Below are 21,648 nucleotides of genomic sequence, written 5' to 3' on the forward strand. Positions count from 1 at the left end.
AGGCCCCGGCGCCGCCATGACGGCCTGCCGGTTTTTCCTGCAGGGCCGCTGCCGTTACGGGGAACGCTGTTGGAATGAGCATCCCCGAGGAGGAGGAGGAGGAGGAGGAGGAGGAGGAGGAAGAGGGCGGGCCCTGCCCCCAGCCTATCCGCAGCCGCCGCCCCACAAGCAGCAGCCCATCTCCTCAGGTAGCTTCATTCATTCAGTCATTCAGTCATTCATTCAGTCAGTCAGTCAATAATAATAATAACAATAATTGTCATTTGTTAAGCGCCTACTATGTGCCAAGCACTGTTCTAAGCGCTGGGGAGGTGACAGGGTGATCAGGTTGTCCCCCGTGGGGCTCCCAGTCTTCATCCCCATTTTCCAGATGAGGGAACTGAGGCCCAGAGAAGTTAAATAATAATAATAATTGGCATTTGTTAAGCGCTTACGATGTGCAAAGCATTGTTCTAAGCGCTGGGGAGCACACAGGGTGATCAGGTGGTCCCCCGTGGGGCTCCCAGTCTTCATCCCCATTTTCCAGAGGAGGTCACTGAGGCCCAGAGAAGTTAAATAATAATAATTGGCATTTGTTAAGCGCTTACGATGTGCAAAGCACTGGTCTGAGCGCTGGGGAGCATACAGGGTGATCAGGTTGTCCCACGGGGGGCTCCCAGTCTTCATCCCCATTTTCCGGATGAGGTAACTGAGGCCCAGAGAAGTTAAAGAATAATAATAATTGGCATTTGTTAAGCGCTTACTATGTGCAAAGCACTGTTCTAAGCGCTGGGGAGCATGCAGGGTGATCAGGTGGTCCCACGGGGGGCTCCCAGTCTTCATCCCCATTTTCCGGATGAGGTAACTGAGGCCCAGAGAAGTTAAATAATAATAATAATTGGCATTTGTTAAGCGCTTACTATGTGCAAAGCACTGTTCTAAGCGCTGGGGAGCATACAGGGTGATCAGGTTGTCCCACGTGGGGCTCACAGTCTTCATCCCCATTTTCCGGATGAGGTAACTGAGGCCCAGAGAAGTTAAATAATAATAATAAATGGCATTTTTTAAGCGCTTACGATGTGCAAAGCACTGTTCTGAGCGCTGGGGAGCTTACAGTGTGATCAGGTTGTCCCACGGGGGGCTCCCAGTCTTCATCCCCATTTTCCGGATGAGGTAACTGAGGCCCAGAGAAGTTAAATAATAATAATAATAATAATAATTGGCATTTGGTAAGTGCTTACGATGTGCAAAGCACTGTTCTAAGCGCTGGGGAGCATACAGGGTGATCAGGTTGTCCCACGGGGGGCTCACAGCCTTCATCCCCATTTTACAGATGAGGGAACTGAGGCCCAGAGACGTTAAATAATAATAATAATAATAATTGGCATTTGTTAAGCGCCTACTATGTGCCAAGCACTGTTCTAAGCGCTGGGGAGCATACAGGGTGGTCAGGTGGTCCCACGTGGGGCTCCCAGTCTTCATCCCCATTTTCCGGATGAGGTAACTGAGGCCCAGAGAAGTTAAATAATAATAATAATAATAGTAATAATAATAATAATGGCATTTGTTAAGCGCTTACTATGTGCCAAGCACTGTTCTGAGCGCTGGGGAGCATACAGGGTGATCAGGTTGTCCCACGTGGGGCTCCCAGTCTTCATCCCCATTTTCCGGATGAGGTAACTGAGGCCCAGAGAAGTTAAATAATAATAATAATAATAATGGCATTTGTTAAGCGCTTACTATGTGCCAAGCACTGTTCTGAGCGCTGGGGAGCATACAGGGTGATCAGGTTGTCCCACGGGGGGCTCCCAGTCTTCATCCCCGTTTTCCAGATGAGGGAACTGAGGCCCAGAGAAGTTAAATAATAATAATAATAATAATAATGATGGCATTTGTTAAGCGCTTACTATGTGCAAAGCACCGTTCTAAGCGCTGGGGAGGTGACAGGGTGATCAGGTTGTCCCCCGTGGGGCTCCCAGTCTTCATCCCCGTTTTCCAGATGAGGTAACTGAGGCCTAGAGAAGTTAAATAGTAATAATAATAATAATAATGATTGGCATTTGTTAAGCGCTTACTATGTGCAAAGCACCGTTCTAAGCGCTGGGGAGGTGACAGGGTGATCAGGTTGTCCCACGGGGGGCTCCCAGTCTTCATCCCCATTTTCCAGATGAGGGAACTGAGGCCCAGAGAAGTTAAATAATAATAATAATTGGTATTTGTTAAGTGCTTACTATGTGCAAAGCACTGTTCTAAGCGCTGGGGAGCATACAGGGTGATCAGGTGGTCCCCCGTGGGGCTCCCAGTCTTCATCCCCATTTTCCAGAGGAGGGAACTGAGGCCCAGAGAAGTTAAATAATAATAGTAATAATAATAATTGGCATTTGTTAAGCGCTTACGATGTGCAAAGCACTATTCTAAGCGCTGGGGAGCATACAGGGTGATCAGGTGGTCCCCCGTGGGGCTCCCAGTCTTCATCCCCATTTTCCAGAGGAGGGAACTGAGGCCCAGAGAAGTTAAATAATAATAGTAATAATAATAATTGGCATTTGTTAAGCGCTTACGATGTGCAAAGCACTGTTCTAAGCGCTGGGGAGCATACAGGGTGATCAGGTTGTCCCACGGGGGGCTCACAGTCTTCATCCCCGTCTTCCAGATGAGGGAACTGAGGCCCAGAGAAGTTAAATAATAATAATAATAATTTGCATTTGTTAAGCGCCTACTATGTGCAAAACACTGTTCTAAGCGCTGGGGAGCATACAGGGTGATCAGGTTGTCCCCCGTGGGGCTCACAGTCTTCATCCCCGTTTTCCAGATGAGGGAACTGAGGCCCAGAGAAGTTAAGTGACTTGCCAAAGATCACACAGCACACAGCAGACATGTGGTGGAGTCGCGATTCGAACCCATGACCTCTGACTCCAAAGCCCGGGCTCTTTCAATCAATCGTATTCATTCATTCAGTCGTATTTAGTCATTCATTCATTCATTCAATCGTATTTATTGAGCGCTTACTGTGTGGAGAGCACTGGACTAAGCGCTTGGGAAGGACGAGTGGGCATCATAGATAATAATAATAATGGTATTTATTAAGCGCTTACTGTGTGCAAAGCACTGTTCTAAGCGCTGAGGGGGAAACAAGGTAATCAAGTTTTTTGTGTTTGTTTTTTTATGGCATTTATTAAGCGCTTACTATGTGCAAAGCACTCTTCTAAGCGCTGAGGGGGAAACAAGGTAATCAAGTTTTTTGTGTTTGTTTTTTTATGGCATTTATTAAGCGCTTTCTATGTGCAAAGCACTGTTCTAAGCGCTGAGGGGGAAACAAGGTAATCAAGTTTTTTGTGTTTTTTTTATGACATTTATTAAGCGCTTACTATGTGCAAAGCACTGTTCTAAGCGCTGAGGGGGAAACAAGGTTATCAAGTTTTTTGTGTTTGTTTTTTTATGGCATTTATTAAGCGCTTACTATGTGCAAAGCACTGTTCTAAGCGCTGGGGTAGATACAAGGTAATCAAGTTTTTTTATGGCATTCGTTTAGAACAGTGCTTTGCACATAGTAAGCGCTTAACAAATGCCATCATGATGATGATTTGTTAAGCGCTTACTATGTGCAAAGCATGTGGGGCTCACAGACTTCACCCCCATTTTCCAGATGAGGGAACTGAGGCCCGGAGAAGGGAAGTGACTCGCCCAAAGCCACCCAGCTGACAAGTGGCGGAGGCGGTATTCGAACCCAGGACCTCTGACTCCAAATCAATCGGTCGTATTTATTGAGCGCTTACTGTGTGCAGAGCACTGGACTAAGCGCTTGGGAAGTCCAAGTAGGCATCATAGATAATGATAATAATAATAATGGCATTTATTAAGCGCTTACTATGTGCAAAGCACTGTTCTAAGCGCTGAGGGGGAAACAAGGTAATCAGGGTTTTTTTGTTTGTTTTTTTATGTCATTTATTAAGCGTTTACTATGTGCAAAGCACTGTTCTAAGCACTGGGGTAGATACAAGGTAATCAAGTTTTTTTATGGCATTTGTTAAGCGCTTACTATGTGCAAAGCACGTGGGGCTCACAGACTTAATCCCCATTTTCCAGATGAGGGAACTGAGGCCCGGAGAAGTGAAGTGACTCGCCCAAAGTCACCCAGCTGACAAGTGGCGGAGTCGGGATTCGAACCCCTGACCTCTGACTCCGAAGCCCGGGCTCTTTCCACTGAGCCACGCTGCTTCGTGACTTGCCCAAAGTCACACAGCTGACAGTTGGCAGAGCCGGGATTTGAACCCATGACCTAAGGGTTCAATAAGCAGAGAAGCAGCGTGGCTCAGTGGAAAGGGCACGGGCTTTGGAGTCAGAGGTCATGGGTTCAAATCCCGGCTCCGCCCCTTGTCAGCTGTGTGACTTCAGGCAAGTCACTTAACTTCTCTGTGCCTCAGTTACCTCATCTGTAAAATGGGGATGAAGACTGTGAGCCCCCCGTGGGACAACCTGATCACCCTAGTAACCTCCCCAGCGCTTAAAACAGTGCTTTGCACATAGTGAGTGCTTAGTAAATGCCGTTATTGTTGTTATTATCAATCCCAGCCCCGCCGCTTGTCAGCTGGGTGACTTTGGGCAAGTCACTTCACTTCTCTGGGCCTCAGTGACCTCATATGTAAAACGGGGATGAAGACTGTGAGCCCCATGTGGGACAACCTGATCACCTGTGGCTCAGTGGGAAAGAGCATGGGCTTTGGAGTCAGAGGTCATGGGTTCAAATCCTGCCTCTGCCAAGTGTCAGCTGTGTGACTTTGGGTCAGTCACTTAACTTCTCTGTGCCTCAGTTCCCTCATCTGTAAAATAGGGATTGAGCCTGTGAGCCCCCCGTGGGACAACCTGATCACCTTGTAACCTCCCCAGAGCTTAGAACAGTGCTTTGCACATAGTAAGCGCTTAATAAATGCCATTATTATTTCCCAGACTGAGCTCTCTCAATCAATCAGTCGTATTTATTGAGCGCTCACTGTGTGCAGAGCACTGTTCTAAGCGCTTGGGAAGTACAAGTTGGCAACATATAGAGACAGTCCCTACCCAACAGCGGGCTCACAGTCTAAAAGGGGGAGACAGAGAACAAAACCAAACATACTAACAAAATAAAATAAATAGAATAGATATGTACAAGTAAAATAAATAAATAAATAGAGTAACAAATATGTACAAACATATATACAGGTGCAGTGGGGAAGGGAAGGAGGTAAGATGGGGGGGATGGAGAGGGGGACGAGGGGGAGAGGAAGGAGGGGGCTCAGTCTGGGAGTCATAAGCTCTATTCCCAGTTTCTGCCACTTCTTTGCTGTGTGACCTGGGACAAGTAACTTAACTTCTCTGCCTCAGTTTCATCATCCGTAAAATGGAGATTAAACACCTAATTTTCCCTCCTCTTTAGACTGTGAGTCCGACTTGAGTACCTTGTATCTACCCCAGCACTTAGGACATTGCTTGCTACACAATAAGCACTCAACAAATCCCTTAACAGAGTTCCTTAACTTTCCCTCCCAAACCCTGTCCTCCCTCCGACTTTCCCGTCGCCGTAGGTAGCGCTACCATCCTCCCTGCCTCACAAGCCCGTTAACCTTGACATTATCCTCAACTCATCTCACTCATTCAACCCGTATATTCAATCTGTCACCAAATTCTGTCGGTTCAGGCTTCACAACATCACTAAAATCCGCCTTTTCCTCTCTATCCAAACTGCTGCCACGTTAATGCAGTCACTCATCTTATCCCACCTGGATTACTGCAGCAGCCTCTTTGCTGACCTCCTAGCCTCCAGCTTCTCCCCACTCCAGTCCGTATTTCACTCTGCTGCCCGGATCGTTTTTCTACAAAAACGTTCAGGATGTGTCATCCCACTCCTCAAAAAACTCCAGTGGTTGCCCATCCACCTCAGCATCAAATAAAAACTCCTCACCATTGGCTTTCAAGCTCTCCATCACCTTACTCCCTCCTGCCACACCTCACTACTCTCCTTTAGTGCTAACCTTCTCACTGTGCCTCGATGTCACCTGTCTTGCCATTGACCCCTGGCCCACGTCCTACCTCTGGCCTGGAACGCCCTCCCTCCTCAAATCCCCCCTTCAAAACCTTATTGAAGGACATCTCCTTCAAGAGGCCTTCTTTTCCTCTTTCTCCCACTCCCTTCTGCGTCATCCTGACTTGCTCCCTTTGTTCTTCCCCTGTCCCAGCCCCACAGCATGTGCCTATCAGTAATTTATTTATAATAATGTCTGTCTCCCCCCTCAAGACCGTAAGCTTTATTGTGGGCAGGGAATGTTTCAGTTTATTGTTGTATTATACTCTCCCAAGCACTCAGTACAGCGCTCTGCACACGGTAAGCGCTCAATAAATACCGCTGATGGACTGATTTCAGTGTTAAAGTGTGAGCGAAAGATAAGTGAAAAGAGATTTGGGTTGCTTTTTCCGTGTCAGGTGGTAACAGAGGAGGGTGGAATGCCCCAAACCAGAGGTACACGAGCGTCATCCAGCCATCCAACTTCTCCAGATCCTCAACATGGTGGGGCGGCAGAGGCCAAGAGAAGCCCTCCTTTGGCTCTTACCAAGATTCTGGATCATCACATAGCGGAAACAGGAATTTTGGATTCTCTCAGAACAGATTCTCTGCCCTTAGCGGTAATCAGAGTGGTGCCCAAAATGATGAAGACGACAAACTTCTGTAAGTGAATTCCTTTAGAAACGAACAGCTTGCTAATCGTATGCATATTTTGGGATGCGTTTCTCTTATTTAGCTGGGAACATCGGTTTCTGATGTGCTCCAGATGTCTTGGAGCGGGCATCTACTCAAGTTACACCTTGCTTGGTAAAAATGTTACTATCCGTGGTGTTTTGTCATCCTTAGGTAACAGTTGATAACATTTCCCTCCCCTCAATGCTGTAAACTCGTTATCAGCAGGGAACGTATCTACTAAGTCCTATCGGTCCCACGTTCAGAACATGGCTAAAATCCTCCCTTTCCTTCCATCCAAACTGCTACCACCATAATGCAGTCACTTATCCTATCCCGGCTGGATTACTGCATCAGCCTGCTTGCTGACCTCCAGTCTCCTGTCTCTCCCCACTCCAGTCCATACTTCACTCTGCTGCCCAGATTATTTTTCTTTAAAAACGTTCAGGACCTGTCACTCCATTCCTCAGGAAACTCCAGTGGTTGCCCATCCACCTCGGCATCAAACAAAAACTCCTCACCATTGGCTTTAAAGCAGTCCACCACCTCGCCCCCTCCAACTACCTTCCTGCTCTCCTTCTACAACCGAGCCTTCACACTTGGCTCCTCTAATGCTAACCTTTTCACTGTGCCTCCATCTCGCCTGTCTAGCCACCAACCTCCGGCCCTCCCTCCTCAAATCTGCCAGTTACTCTCCCCGCCCTTCAAAGCCTTACTGAAGGCACACCTCCTCCAAGAGGCCCTCCCAGATTAGGTCCCCCCTGCCTTTCCCCTTCTCCATCTCCTTTCTGCATTGCCCTGACTTGCTCCCTTTGTTTTTCCCCCGCTCCCAGCCCACGGCACTTGTGAACATACCTGTAATTTATTTACTTGTATTGATGTCTGTCTCCCTCCTCTAGACTGTAAGATCATTGTGGGCAGGGAATGTGTCTGTTTATTGTATTTTCCCAAGCACTTAGTACAGTATTCTGCACACAGTAAGCGCTCAATACTTATGATTGAAGGCATACTAATTCTGCTGTACTGTACTCATCCAAGCGCTTAATACGGTGCCCGGCACATAGTAGCGCTCAACAAATACCATCGATTCATTGACAAAAGGAGACTCTGAAAACCAAAAACTACTTCTTCACCGTAAAACCAGGGCTAGCCGGAACCCCCAGCCCAAGCTGCACCGTGCCTCACTTGGGGCTCTGCCAGGGTGAACCGGCCTGACGGCGGTCACGCTTTCCTCCAAGGTTGGTGATTCCCAGCCCGATCCGGCCGACGGTCCAGTCGCGACCTTGGCTCCGAGCCGGGAGGGACAGGGACAAGACCCCCGATGGGAAAGTGTGGAGGAGAAACAGCGTGTCTGGAGGTGGTTCAAGATGTAACTCCAGCAGGATTAGTAGCCGGCTTTGCCCCCTGCCACCTCCCACCCGGTCCCGCCCGCCTACCCATTGCATTCACTCCCTGGGGTGCAGCAGGGACGGTCGCGATGCCCCGGGCATGGAGTCGGAGCCTTCCCAGCAAAGCCCAGCTCCTCCAGCCTCACCCCTGGTGCAGCCCACCCGTTGCTGATCTTGTAGAATTGGGTGGGGAGGAGGGAGCAGCCACCACGCTCCAAGAACCCCCGGGCCGCTCTTCCTCCTTCCTCTCCTGCACCCAGCCAGGAGGCAACCCAAGACCCTCCTCTGATCCCCACCAGGAAATGCTGCTTGGCCATGGCCGAGGGGTCGGGGCAGTGCCCAAGTCTTTTTCATTTTCAGCATGAAGGGATCCTCCTCTGGGGTCTGCTTCCCTCATAAAATAATAATGCTCACACACCGCGAGTTGATGTCATCACACTGCACCTTGCGCAGCCTGACGTAACAGCGCCAGACGTCACGTGGAAGTCCCACAGCCCCACAGAATCGCGTGGTTTGGCCTTCAATCAATCAATCAATCGTATTTATTGAGCGCTTACTATGTGCAGAGCACTGTACTAAGCGCTTGGGAAGTACAAATTGGCAACACATAGAGACAGTCCCTACCCAACAGTGGGCTCACAGTCTAAAAGGGGGAGACAGAGAACAGAACCAAACATACCAACAAAATAAAATAAATAGGATAGAAATGTATAAGTAAAATAAATAAATAAATAGAGTAATAAATATGTCCTTCACAGGACACTTAGTCAGGTCCTGCCCCTTCTACCGCCCAAGCCTGCGCCATGCCCATGGGAACGTCGCCCCTCGTATTGGTGAACTCGATCCTCAACTTTGTTTTCTCTTTTTTTCCAGTGAAGGAATAGTGAGGGACATGGACATTTGGGAATCTTCAGGGCAGTGGATGTTCTCCGTTTATTCACCGGTGAAAGACAATCCTAACGTCTCAGGTAACATATAGGACCCTTCTTAAAAAGTCATTCAAGTGTAACAGTTACTGAAGCTCTGTAGGACCGGACAGTTCACCCTCAATAAAGAAGGACACTGCTACCAGGGCTCCCGTAGGAGACGTCTCCGCTGACTCCGTTGCATCGTACGCTCCCAAATGCTTCGTCAGGTGCTCTGCATATAGTAAGTGCTCAATCCGTACCATTGGAAATTTGGGAATCTGACCACCCACAAGTTCCCACATTTTTCACTTTTGCCACCGGCCAACCTACCAAATGTTTCCAGCCCATCATCATCATCATCAGTCGTATTTATTGAGCGCTTACTATGTGCAGAGCACTGTACTAAGCGCTTGGGAAGTACAAATCGGCAACATATATAGCCCATCTATGCCGGCAGAAGGTCGGGCCGCTGGGGATTCGAAAGGCTTCACCAGGAGGCTGAGACTTCTTCTTCCAGCTCTGCTGGAATCAGAAGTAAGGAGGTGGATTGGCTTGGTTTGGCAGTATGACACGTTAGAGCCCGGGAGGAAGATTCAGTCAGTCAATCGATTGTATTTATTGAGCACTTACTGTGTTCAGAGCACTGTACTAAGCACCCGGGAGAGTACAGTGTTGCAGAGTTGGGAGATACGTTTCCTGCCCACAACGCCATCGTAGATATTGAGCACTTACCCTGTGCAGAGCCCTGAACTAAATGCTTGGGGGAGTACAATATAACAGAGTTGGTAGACGTGTTCCCTGCCCACATTGTGATCGTATTTATGGAGCACTTACTGCGTGCAGAGCACTGAACTAAGTGCTGGGGAGAGTACAGTATAACAGACTTGGTAGACGTGCTTCCAGCTCACAACGAGCTTACAGTCTAGAAAGAGCAAGAGGTTTATTTTTCAGCAAGCCTTTCCCCTCCCTTCCTCTCCCACTTCCACAATTCCCTCCTCTCTCAGCTCTCTCAGAGTGATTACAGTAGTGATTACAACACAATTACATGTAAACTGTTGTGTAGGAAGAAAGGCAAATGAATTATAAAATTATGGTGAAATGCAAGCCTTAGTTAAGGTAAAAGGAAAACAGATAAATGAAAAAAAGCAGCCTCACAGGAAGCCTGGAAAAGGTTCAGAAGCATTTGATTAGAAGTTCAAGTAAAGTGTATACCACGGCACAAAGAACAGCTTCCCAGATAGAAAAATTGCAGGGGTAACTGCCCAAGTATCACACTCGCAAATCGTGGAGTGATCATCTCAGGGAGTTGTAGTAATAGCGTTTATTGATTGTAATAATAATAGTAATCGCATGTATCGAGCACCCACCGAGTACAGTATACCGAGTGCTTTAGAAGTACCGACCGAGCAAGTGACACATTTTCTACCCACAAAGGGTTTACGTTCTTAACATGGGAGATGGACCAAAAAGTATTTAAAAAGTTGTTGAAGACAACTTCATGGCCTCTGCACTGTGTTTAAGTGGGTATGTCAGAGACAAGTTTATTTCTACCATCGCTAGAAGGGAGCGGTGGTTGACAGACAGAGTTTCCTCTGCCAGCCAGATCCAGCTCAACTTCAAGCAATGCAGAGTTTCTTTATATCCAGTAGAACAGTGCTTGGCACATAGTAAGCGCTTAGCAGGTTCCATCATCATCATACAGCATTCTAGCCTGCATGTAACTGAAGAGCACACTTCATGATCTCTACCTGAAAGTGAACAGCAGTAAGTTTCTAATTGATTAATTGTCCCGCCCTGCCTGGATCTCATCATAGTGGGCAAATACTACTGATAAGCCAGCCAGCCAGGGGTCTTGACCTCGCCGGGAGAGGAGCGGCTCCGTCCTGTCTCAAGACTTTGGCATACCGAACTCCCCGATAAGGCCAACATCTGGACAGGACAAATGGAGGAGGAGATACTTGATACGCCCGATTTGAGTAGATGGCGGCTTGGCCAGACGAAATGGAGCCCAGGCCTAAAGGCCCATCGACTTTCATCCCTCGGCATTGTACCGCTCCTAGAGACTCTAGTCAGCGGAGTTACTCTTGTTCACTTTATACAAGATGGTTAGGAGACAAGGAAGCAGGCGTAGAGACAAAACAGCTCAGAGGGAACAGCTGGATGAAAAGGGGCTGATAGAAGGCCCAAACTACTGTATTTCCACGTGGTAATCAAAATAAATAATTGATGTACAATTAAATAAACCAGATATACATAGGTAAATTCACAGACAAACAGTTGAAAGTGAGTTGGTGATCATAATCATAATATGAATTGTGGTACTTGTTAAGCACTTACTATATTCCAGGCACCCGACTAAACGCCAGGGTAGATACAAACTAAATATGAATTGTGGTGCTTGTTAAGCACTTACTATTTTCCAGGCACCCGACTAAACGCCGGGGTAGATACAAACTAATCAGGTTGGACACCGTCCCTGTCCCACCTGGGGCTCACAGTCTTCATCCCCATTTTACAGATGAGATCGCTGAGGCACAGAGAAGTGACTTGCCCAAAGTCACCCAGTAGACAAGGGGCAGAGCTAGGATAAGAACCCAGGTCCTTCTGACTCCCAGCCCACGCTCTCTCCAGTAGGCCACCCTGCTTCTCTTAGAAGAAGATGATGTTAGAAGGCAAAGGGTAACTCTTCAGGGCTCCCAGGAGATCTGATTGCTAAGGAAAAGCTCCTACCTCCGTTCCCAGATTAAAAGCCACCTCTGGGAGGTGGGGAGAGAGAAAAGCCGTTTATTCCCGTAGCGTGGCCTGGACTTGTGGCAGCACACCTGGAAGTGCTGGATTCGAGGAGAAGAGCCAGCCCTCGGGGCCCGAATGGCACATCCCGTCAAGGCCAGGTCTCTCTGCTCCGGCTTCTGCTGCTGTTGGCATCCGTGCCCTCACCTCTGAGGACGCGAGTGTTGATAGGAGCAGAGGAGGTGCACAGCCTAGCGGAAAGAGCATGGGAGTCGGAGGACCTGGGTTCTAATTCCGGCTCCACCACGTGCCTGCGACGTGACCGTGGGCAAGTCACTTCACTGCTCGAAGCCTCAGTTTCCTCTATAAAAAGGGGATTCAATCCCTGTTCTCCCTCCTACTTATTCATTCATTCAATCGTATTTATTGAGCGCTTACTGTGTGCAGAGCACTGGACTAAGCACTTGGGAAGTACAAGTTGGCAACATATAGAGACGGTCCCTACCCAACATCGGGCTCACAGTCTAGTGTAAAAACTTAACAATTAGTAGTAGTAGTACCAACAGTACTACTTCTACTACTACTTCTACTACTACTACTACTACTACTAATAATAATAATAATAATAACGAAGAGCACGTTTTTGGCAGTTAGGGAGCCGGAAGGGTCCAGGCCTTAGCCACAACCATGCTATTGGCTGGGGATGCCGAGTGGATGTACCTTTGCCCCCATCTTCTAGACTGTGAGCCCACCGTTGGGTAGGGACCGTCTCTATATGTTGCCAACTTGGACTTCCCAAGCGCTTAGTACAGTGCTCTGCACACAGTAAGCGCTCAATAAATACGATTGAGTGAATCTCAGGGTAAGGCAGGCGTGACGACAGTCCGCTCATCCCTTCTTCTCTCTCCCTGTCAGCATCTGGGCAGATGGCCTGAACTGAGGGGCAGGCCACCTGACAATTGAATAGAGCCTAGTAGAGCCACCCCCGCTCACCAGCCAAAAAGGGCCATCAAGGCTAGTTTAAATGCCCAGTTAACAGCTTTAATTCCACATTTATTAGACGCAGTTACTGCTGTCTGATTCTTTTTTATAAAGGGGAAAATTGGCTAATCGGCCCCATCCGGTTCCTGGATAGTTCCTTGCCGTAGGCAGCTTCCGCTGTAGTAATGTCAAAAAGAAATGCCCTCTAAAAATTCTGATTGATACCTTCCTTCAGGTTTTGCAGATATTTCACCAGAAGAGCTGAGGCTTGAATATTATAACTTCAGAGCAAACAATGATTTGCAGAGTTTTGTAAGTGGCTTGTTTTTTTTTTTTGTATTGCGTTCGTGTATCATAGTAGCTCTTTATGGGCAGGGAACTTATCTGCTGATTCTTTTGTATTAGTACAGTGCTTTCCGCAGAGTAAGAGCTCAATAAATTCGATTGAGGTTCTCACAGTTCCACTTCTGATGGTTTATTAGATTTTCAGGTGATTTTTCTCTTCTTGAAAGACACTTTACATTGAAATAATTATTTTTCGTCCGTCGAATCAACGGAAGATGGTCGTGTGCTTGACTTAAAGACACATCGCAGTTTCATAGAAACCCAAAGCAGCTGTGATGTGTCACTTGTTAAATCATTTACCATGTGCCAAGCACTGCACTAAACCCTGGGGTAGATAGGAGATAACCAGGGGCTCACAGTCTGAGTAGGAGAGCGAACAGGTGTTGAACCCCATTTTGCGGATGAGGGAACTGAGGCCCAGAGAGTTTGAGAGCTGCCCAAGGCCACGCAGCAGCAAGTGGCGGAGCTGGGATTAGAAACTAGGTCTTCCAACTCCCAGGCCTGAGCTCTTTCCAGCAGACTGTGCTGCTTCCCAAGATCTTGGGCCCCTCTCCAGGGACTCAATTCAAAACTTAATTTTACCTACATTGTCAGAAAAAGATGCATTAAGCCTAAAAAGGGATTTTAAGTGCTGTAGCATCTATCTGGGATTGAATGGTTTTTGCCGTCAATTTTATACGATTCTCTTAAATTATCTTTTCTTCATACGATCTGGGTTCTGCTGGAATGTGAGATGTAATAGATAAAGTAATTTATCTTTGACTATCTTCAGATGTTATCTTCTCAGGTTCTGTTTTTTGATCTATTCCCCCCAGTCTATCACATAGATCTATCACATAGATTTGTACATATCTATTCTATTTATTTTATTTTGTTAGTATGTTTGGTTTTGTTCTCTGTCTCCCCCTTTTAGACTGTGAGCCCAATGTTGGGTAGGGACTGTCTCTATATGTTGCCGATTTGTACTTCCCAAGCACTTAGTACAGTGCTCTGCACATAGTAAGCGCTCAATAAATACGATTGATGATTGATGATGATGACTCTCTCCTCCTCCTCCTGGATGTCCCCTACACACCCTAGCACCACAGGTAGAGCTTGAAATGTTGAGCTTGAAGTGCGCAGCTATCCATACTAGTTTGGCTTATAAGCACAGACTCCTGAGGTGTGGATCTAAAGATAAATAAGGCTAGCCTAGAATGAATTAGCCAAGACGCAGGAAATAAACTTTACCTCTCCCATTACCCTTAGAACTTTTCACCATGCCTTGTGCATTTTCAATTTAATGAAGTGCCCTTGTCAGCAGAGCACTGTTTTCCTAAGGTAGCATTATAAGGAGGAGACAAATGGGGTCAGGACTAGTGCAGTTTTTATAGACTGATGTGTGAGCTCAATGACACTTTTTTTTTAGCAAAACTGCCTCATATAATCGTGCGCATAGAAGGAAATGCATCATCTGAACTACTTAGATGCAGACAGGGATATTCTGAACACAGTACTCGCAAAATAAAGACTATTAATTGATGGAAACGTTCCCTTAGACAAGCCCAATTTTGTTATCTGAGACAGGTGCTTGATCAGTTTCATTTGATTATCCGGGCTTTTTTTTTTTTAACTCAGCAAACAGTGTGGATAATTGGTAAATTAGGAAAACATGTTCAGCTAATCAACTCTCTTCTGAATAATAATAATGATGGCATTTGTTAAGCGCTTACTATGTGCAAAGCACTGTTCTAAGTGCGGGGGGGGGGGGGGCGGATACAATGTTTGTCCCACGTGGGGCTCCAAGTCTTAATCCCCCTTTTTACAGATGAGGTAACTGAGGCTCAGAGAAGTTAAGTGACTTGCCCAAGGTCACACAGCAGACTTGTGGTGGAGCTGGGATTCGAACCCATGACCTCTGACTCCAAAGCCCGTGCTCTTTCCACTGAGCCACGCTGCTTCTCTGAATGTACCACATACATACCAATGCTCATTAAGCACATGTTTTCTTTTAATGAAGTGCCCTTGTCAGTAGAGCACTGTTTTCCTAAGGTAGCATTATAAGGAGGAGACAAATGGGGTCAGGACTAGTGCAGTTTTTATAGACTGATGTGTGAGCTCAGTGACACCTTTTTTTTTTTTGGCAAAACTGCCTTATATAATCGTGCGCATAGAAGAAAATGCATCATCTGAACTACTTAGATGCAGACAGGAATATTCTGAACACAGTACTCGTGAAATAAAGACTATTAATTGATGGAAACGTTCCCTTAGATAAACCCAATTTTGTTATCTGAGACAGGTGCTTGATCAGTTTCATTTGATTATAACTCAGCGAACAGTGTGGATAATTGGTAAATTGGGAAAACATGTTCAGCTAATCAACTCTCTTCTGAATGTACCACATACATACCAATGCTCATTAAGCACATGTTTTCTTTGGTTGTGTGATTGGAGGACGTTAAACTGAATGAGCCTTTAACAAAGGAGAACGCTTTCCACTGATTAAACGTTCAACATCCGTGGATTCGTACAGTAATGATATTTTTTCATTTCTTTCAGCTCAATTCAGTCCAGCAATTCATACACCAGTGGAGGAACAGGTTACGTGAGCTGAAGAGTATAAATGCATCCAACAAAGGAACGCTGGTGAGTTGTAAAGATTGTCATATTTTCCCGAGGATATCTGTGAGGTGTTTGTTGGTTTGGGTTTTTTTCCTGAGTGACACTTCACCCAGTTCTGTTTAAATACAAGGATTGCATTTTTGCCAAACTCTGCTTTAAGGAAAACGTGTGCTATGGTACCCATCTGTCTGTGCCGTGTCCATGCACACAAATGGTTTCTCCCAGCACCACGGTGCTCCGTATCCAGACGGGCTTGTGTTGGCAGACGAATGTTCCCTGATTTTCTCACAGTGTAATAGCCAAAATGGTAGTGGAAACATGGTTTGGCAAAACTGAGCGGATTTTCCCTACATTCAGCACGTATTGAGAACACTTGAACGATCAAAAGTTAATGCTCATTCTCTAGATAAGGTGTAAGCCCATTTCTTGGCAAAGAAATTCAGCCTTATAAACTTGAAATAAACGGAAACTTGTCTTGGTTAGTGTGAAGAAAATGGTTGATGGAAACCTTAAATATTATTTTAATATTTAAAATAATAATAATAATAATGGCATTTGTTAAGCGCTTACCATGTGCAAAGCACTGTTCTAAGCGCTGGGGGGGGATACAATGTGATCAAGTTGTCCCACGTGGGGCTCACAGTCTTAATCCCCATTTTTACAGATGAGGTAACTGAGGCTCAGAGAAGTTAAGTGACTTGCCCAAGGTCACACGGCAGACTTGGGGTGGAGCCGGGATTCGAACCCATGACCTCTGACTCCAAAGCCCGTGGCTCTTTCCACTGAGCCACGCTGCTTAGAAACTGGCTTTGGAGCTATCAAGGTTCAAGGAAGCATTTCTATAAGTTCTGCGATTTTAAAATGTATTACTGAGATTTGGTAATTTTGTCACAGTTTCTTTTTTTACCATTGTGGACATTGTCCCCTAAGATTTTCCCTTTCTTATCTAGCTTTCCTCTTATTGGTCAAACAAGCTATGTGAGGAAAAGTGAATAGTAACCTGCTTCTTTGGCTCATTTCACCCATTTTTCTGTTGTCTATGTTCAGTTTAATGGAGGAACTCTTCATGCTATGTCCAGGGGTCAACAAAATATCAGCATCTACCTCGTTATAAGTAAGAGAAGTATCAAAAGGTGCCAGGGGACTGCCCCCTTAGTCCTCTGGGCAACTAGAGGCTCCAGTAGCAAGCAGAGCAGTATCAAGGCAAGGCAACCCAAACATTGGGGAGAGGCTGAGAATAATTATTTAATTATTAATAATAATAATTGTGGTATTAAGTGCTTTCTGTGTGCCAGGGTAGGCACAAGGCGATTGGGTTGGACACAGTCCCTATCCCACGTAGCGCTCACAGTCTTGATCCCCATTTTCCACATAAAGGGAATTGAGGCACAAAAAAATGAAGTGATTTACCCAAGGTCACACAGTAGACACGTGGCAGAGCCAGGATTAGAATCCAGGTCCTTAGAATCCCAGACCCGTACTCTGGCCACTAAGCCATGCTGCTTCTCAAAAATGACTGGTGACCTTCGCCAACATTTAATAAGCCCTGATTAGGTCCATTTAGGACTGAGGAGCTCTGACCTCGTTCACCAGGAGCAGAGGTAATTCTCTGAGCCGGGGTTTTCTTCCCCGCTCAAAATCCGTATTTGAGTCCAAAACGAAAATAGAAAAGGTGGAGTTACTGAATGCTAAGATGATGCGAGGAAAATCAAAAGGCAAGGAAGAAACGGGGTCACGGATAAAGAGTGAAAAAATAGATGGCTTCAATTTGCAGGTTATCAAGATAATGAGGTTAGGGAATGGCTGAACTCAATTGTCTTGTTCTTGAAAATGTTAAGAATGTTGTTGCAGGGATGTCTTTTTAAAGGTTTATGAACTAAGCCACAACAGGTAGCCAAAACAGGATTGAAACATTTTCATCAGGATGCAGCGCTTTCAGGATATAAGGTGACTATAGTGCTTCTTCTCTTCTAGTCGGGGTCTGTCGTCATCTTGCCTGGTAAAAGCTTTGGGTTTTGTTGGTTGATTAGCAGTGTTTATGGAGGGCTACGTGCAGAGCCCTTTCAGGGCTCTGGGTTTCTACAGTAGTGTCCCAGGAAACAAGACCATTTTCACTGGGCTTGATGGTAAACTTTACTGTTGTTCTGCAGCTGACTCTTTTGGGAAAGAAAAATTCTCAGTCTATTTATTTGCATTTTTAAGCTCTCGGAGACGAACACCACGGTGAGTCACTCGGCCCCTGCATTTGGATTTGGCAGTCCGCAGCAAACGTCAACTTTTGGGTCATCAGGCAAGTAGTGCAGTAGCGCAGGGTTTGGTTTTTGGTTGGTTGTGGGTTTTTTACGAATAGCATTTGCATGTGGTTCAGATATTTGTAAAAGAACTTGGTTAACCATCTTGACTAGTTGCATCTGTCATAGGTGCAACCCCCTCCCGAGGATGGGGATCATAAATAGGGGAAGCGGCGTGGCCTGGTGGGTAGAGCACAGGCCCGGGAGCCAGAAGGACCTTGGTTCTAATCCCGGCTCTGCCACTTGTCTGCTGTGTGACCTTGGGCAAGTCGCTTCACTCCTCCGGGCCTCAGTTTCCTCACCTGGAAAAATGGGGATTAAGACGGTGAGCCCCACGTGGAACATGGTCTGTATCCAACCTCATTAGCTTGTTTCTACCGCAGTACAGTTCCTGGCACGTAGTAGGTGCTTACCAAATACCATTAAAAAGGAAAAGCATGCTGGCTTACAAGGAACCTTACTGTCTAAATAAGGGGGTAACAGGCACCCAAGCGAAGCAGTATCACGATGAATTTGGTAGAAAGAATAAGAGCTGCAGGAGGTTCCCATTAGAGGCGGGATGTTGTGGCTTCCCTCCGTGCGGGCGGTGCCATCGGGAGTCCAAAGGTCCCAAGCTCCCCAACATCCTTCCAGCCGGGCAGGTGGGCTGCAGCCCTCAGGGGACAGGGGTGGCCCGTGACACACCCCAAGGCGCCAGTGGAGGAGAAGGAAACCGGTGTCCCGTGGCTTCATCCCCACCTTCTGCCAGGTGAGCATCCCCAGAGGAACCCGCCTTGCAGTGGAACCACTCCCCCGCCATCCTAGGACACTCGAAACTTTAGCCACCGTGAGCATTTAGGAGGGTGGAGCCAGAAAGGGCATTCTCTTTGAAAGACTCTTTTCCAGGATTTTGCAAAGATCCGGCTCTGGGAAAGCAGGGGTTGGTATGTGAGAGGGGGAGCCACTGGTCCCCTTGGTTTCCTAAGTATTACAGCACCTTGGAAGGTTTCGGAAGGCGGCTGGGGGCGGGGTCAGATCAGATTTGTCCCCAGGGAAATATTAGCCAAGAAATTTGTTCCTGCTGGGAGGAGGAAACACCCAAATTCTCCCCATCCTCAAATCATGGCCCAAGGTAGAAAGAAGAAAAAAAAATTACATCTATTTATACAAACACATATACACTTATAAACGCACGTACATATATTATGTGTGTGTGTCTATATATATGTATATTATGCTGGATTTTTTCTCTAAATTGGTCTTTGATATGATGATGATGGCATTTGTTAAGCGCTTACTATGTGCAAAGCACTGTTCTAAGCACAGTGGTTACAGAGGTTACAAGGTGATCAAGTTGTCCCACGGGGGCTCACAGTTTTAATCCCCATTTCACAGGTGAGGTAACTGAGGCCCAGAGAAGTGAAGTGACTTGCCCAAAGTCACACAGCTGACAGTTGGCAGAGCCGGGATTTGAACCCATGATCTCTGACTCCAGAGCCCGTGCTCTTCCCACTGAGCCACACTGCTTCTCTTTGATATGCCATTACAGGTTTATATTATATATATATATATATATATATATATATATATATATATATATATATATATATAAAATATATAATTATATTTATGCACACATATCCACTTTGTGTATATGTGCATATTATACTAAATATATATGTTTTATGATGGATTTTTCTCTCTGAATTGTCTATGTCATTGCAGGTTTATATTATATTTATATATATGCTTATATTTATACACACACATATCCACTTTGTATATGTACACACACACACACACACACACACACACATACATATATATATATATGTTTTATGATGGTGGATTTTCTCTCTAAATTGGTCTTTGATATGTCATTACAGGTTTTCCATTGAGCAGCAACAGTCAGGCTGACCAGTTCAGCTTTAAACCGAGTTCAGTAATAGTCCCAGCCTCTTCGGATGGAACGGCGGTATTTGGGTCTTCTCCCAATCCTACCACGACGACCCCGCCGGTTTTATTTGGGAAACCAGTAATCTCCTCCGCAGCTGCCTTTTCATTTAAGAGCCCCGACACCTCTGGTTTCGGATCAGCCGGCTTCCCGGGATTTCAAGCTCCTGCCCCTGCGGGAATCACCGCCGTCACGGGTGTGGGAAGCGGCACCGCGGCAACGGGCTTTGGGGTGGCGGGTTCCAGTTTGGGCCCCACTTTTCCCGGACAGTCCGGAGGCGGCTTTGGGATTCACAGCGCTCCGGCTCCTCCTTCCGCCCCGAGCAGCGGTAAAACCGCAGGAGACTTGTTTACACCCAGACCAGACCTCTCTGTGGAAGAACTGAAACAGTTTGAAGCAAAGAAATTTGTCCTAGGAAAGATTCCTCTAAAACCACCACCTGTGGAGCTTTTAAATGTTTAAATATTTAAGCACGCTTGATTATTTTAAATAAAGGAAAGGCTGATTTTTTCCATTTTGAACGCACAACGATATCTACAGAATCGATCCTCTGCCAGCGAAACGTTTTGAAGCGGAGTAGAGAGGCAGTTTTTACTCATTCACGTCCCGCCCAAATCCGTTTGAGGAAAGAGGCATCGCTATCATGAGTATTTTTTTTAAAACCAAAGCAGGCATGGCAATGTACTTAGGACTGGAACAATTGACATAAATTCCTGGCTTTTGGTGTTCACGTAGTGACTCAAGTGTACCCTGAGGAAAACTATCCCACAGGCTCTTGCCCTGTTTTTATTTTCCACCCTTTTAAAGTACTCTCCCAATACCAGTTAAGGGGCCCGCCGTCTTCCACAGTCACAAAAATGCTAAGGTGTGAAAAGAATAAAATTCAGAAAAGCTATGGAGTGGTCAAATAAGACACAAAATCTAGCATTTATCCTAGGCCTGAAATATGTCAAAGCGGTATGTATGCCGAGTGAGCCGGCCTGTGAGCGGGTAAGACACTTCTGCCTCCTTGCCCCATATTTAAAATTCTCAAATCTGTTCCTCAGCCCTTGGATTCTCACATCGCCTGTAGATAAATGCTACCAAAGAGAAAATGGTATTGCTTCTGAATGAAATCGGTACATAAAAGAGGGAAGCAGGCAGGTTTGTGTTCCTATCCACTTGTGTAACGGTGTAGAACTCGCTTTGAACCTACCTCGCCTGCTACATTTTGGTCTCTTGATGCCTTGTCTCCTCCTTACTTGAAAAAAGATGACCTAGGGTCAGTCGATGTCTGTTTTAATTTCAGCCCCACTCAAGAACTTTTATTTCCAGGTGGGAAATGCATCTGTCATCGAAATTACAATTAATTTGCAGTCAATTTAACGGGAACCAAATACTTTCCAACTGTTGTCAGTTCTAAGCACACATGAGTGGAATCATGCCTACATTCCTCAGTGAAGTTGAGCAGGCAAGTCTTTCTCTAGATGTTATGAGGATGAATAAAGCAATTTTTACATAAACCAGGGTCTGTCACTTCTGCCTTTGAACTGTTTTTCCAAAAGACTGAAACCGAAAGATAGATCGCGTCTCAGAAATGGTTTCTGTCTAGCCATTGCTTGAGCAGGCTATGTCCCAGACCCTTACTTTGTTCAGGAAGCCCTATGAAAATGAACGGGCACAAGTAATATTGATTGCACTCTTTCCTCCAAATTGGAGCTTAGTCAGTGTCTTACTATTGCCTGTAACCTGTCTTGAGATGAGCCATAAAATGGAAGTTCTCCACGCTAGAGTAATTAAG

General features: G+C 46.1%; 1 protein-coding gene across 1 annotated transcript; it reads left to right on the plus strand.

Annotated features, from left to right (window-relative positions):
* On the plus strand, positions 1 to 20,385 carry NUP42 (nucleoporin 42). The gene is made up of 7 exons (XM_038770143.1): positions 1 to 188; positions 6,436 to 6,679; positions 8,950 to 9,044; positions 12,931 to 13,007; positions 15,582 to 15,668; positions 17,847 to 17,934; positions 19,801 to 20,385. Exons 1-7 carry the CDS (start codon positions 17 to 19, stop codon positions 20,328 to 20,330), a joined length of 1,293 nt encoding a protein of 430 aa, XP_038626071.1. The 5' UTR covers positions 1 to 16; the 3' UTR covers positions 20,331 to 20,385.
* The last annotated feature ends 1,263 nt before the right edge of the window (positions 20,386 to 21,648 follow it).

This window comes from Tachyglossus aculeatus, chromosome 2 (genome assembly GCF_015852505.1).
Source record: "Tachyglossus aculeatus isolate mTacAcu1 chromosome 2, mTacAcu1.pri, whole genome shotgun sequence".
NCBI lineage: Eukaryota > Metazoa > Chordata > Mammalia > Monotremata > Tachyglossidae > Tachyglossus > Tachyglossus aculeatus.

Excerpts from the sequence above, each read along its gene's own strand:
- NUP42 (XM_038770143.1), top strand. The coding sequence starts at position 17 with ATGACGGCCTGCCGGTTTTTCCTGCAGGGCCGCTGCCGTTACGGGGAA. Across the intron at positions 189-6,435 it reads GCAGCAGCCCATCTCCTCAG|GTGGTAACAGAGGAGGGTGG; the intron begins GTAGCTTCATTC and ends TTTCCGTGTCAG. Across the intron at positions 6,680-8,949 it reads GATGAAGACGACAAACTTCT|TGAAGGAATAGTGAGGGACA; the intron begins GTAAGTGAATTC and ends CTTTTTTTCCAG.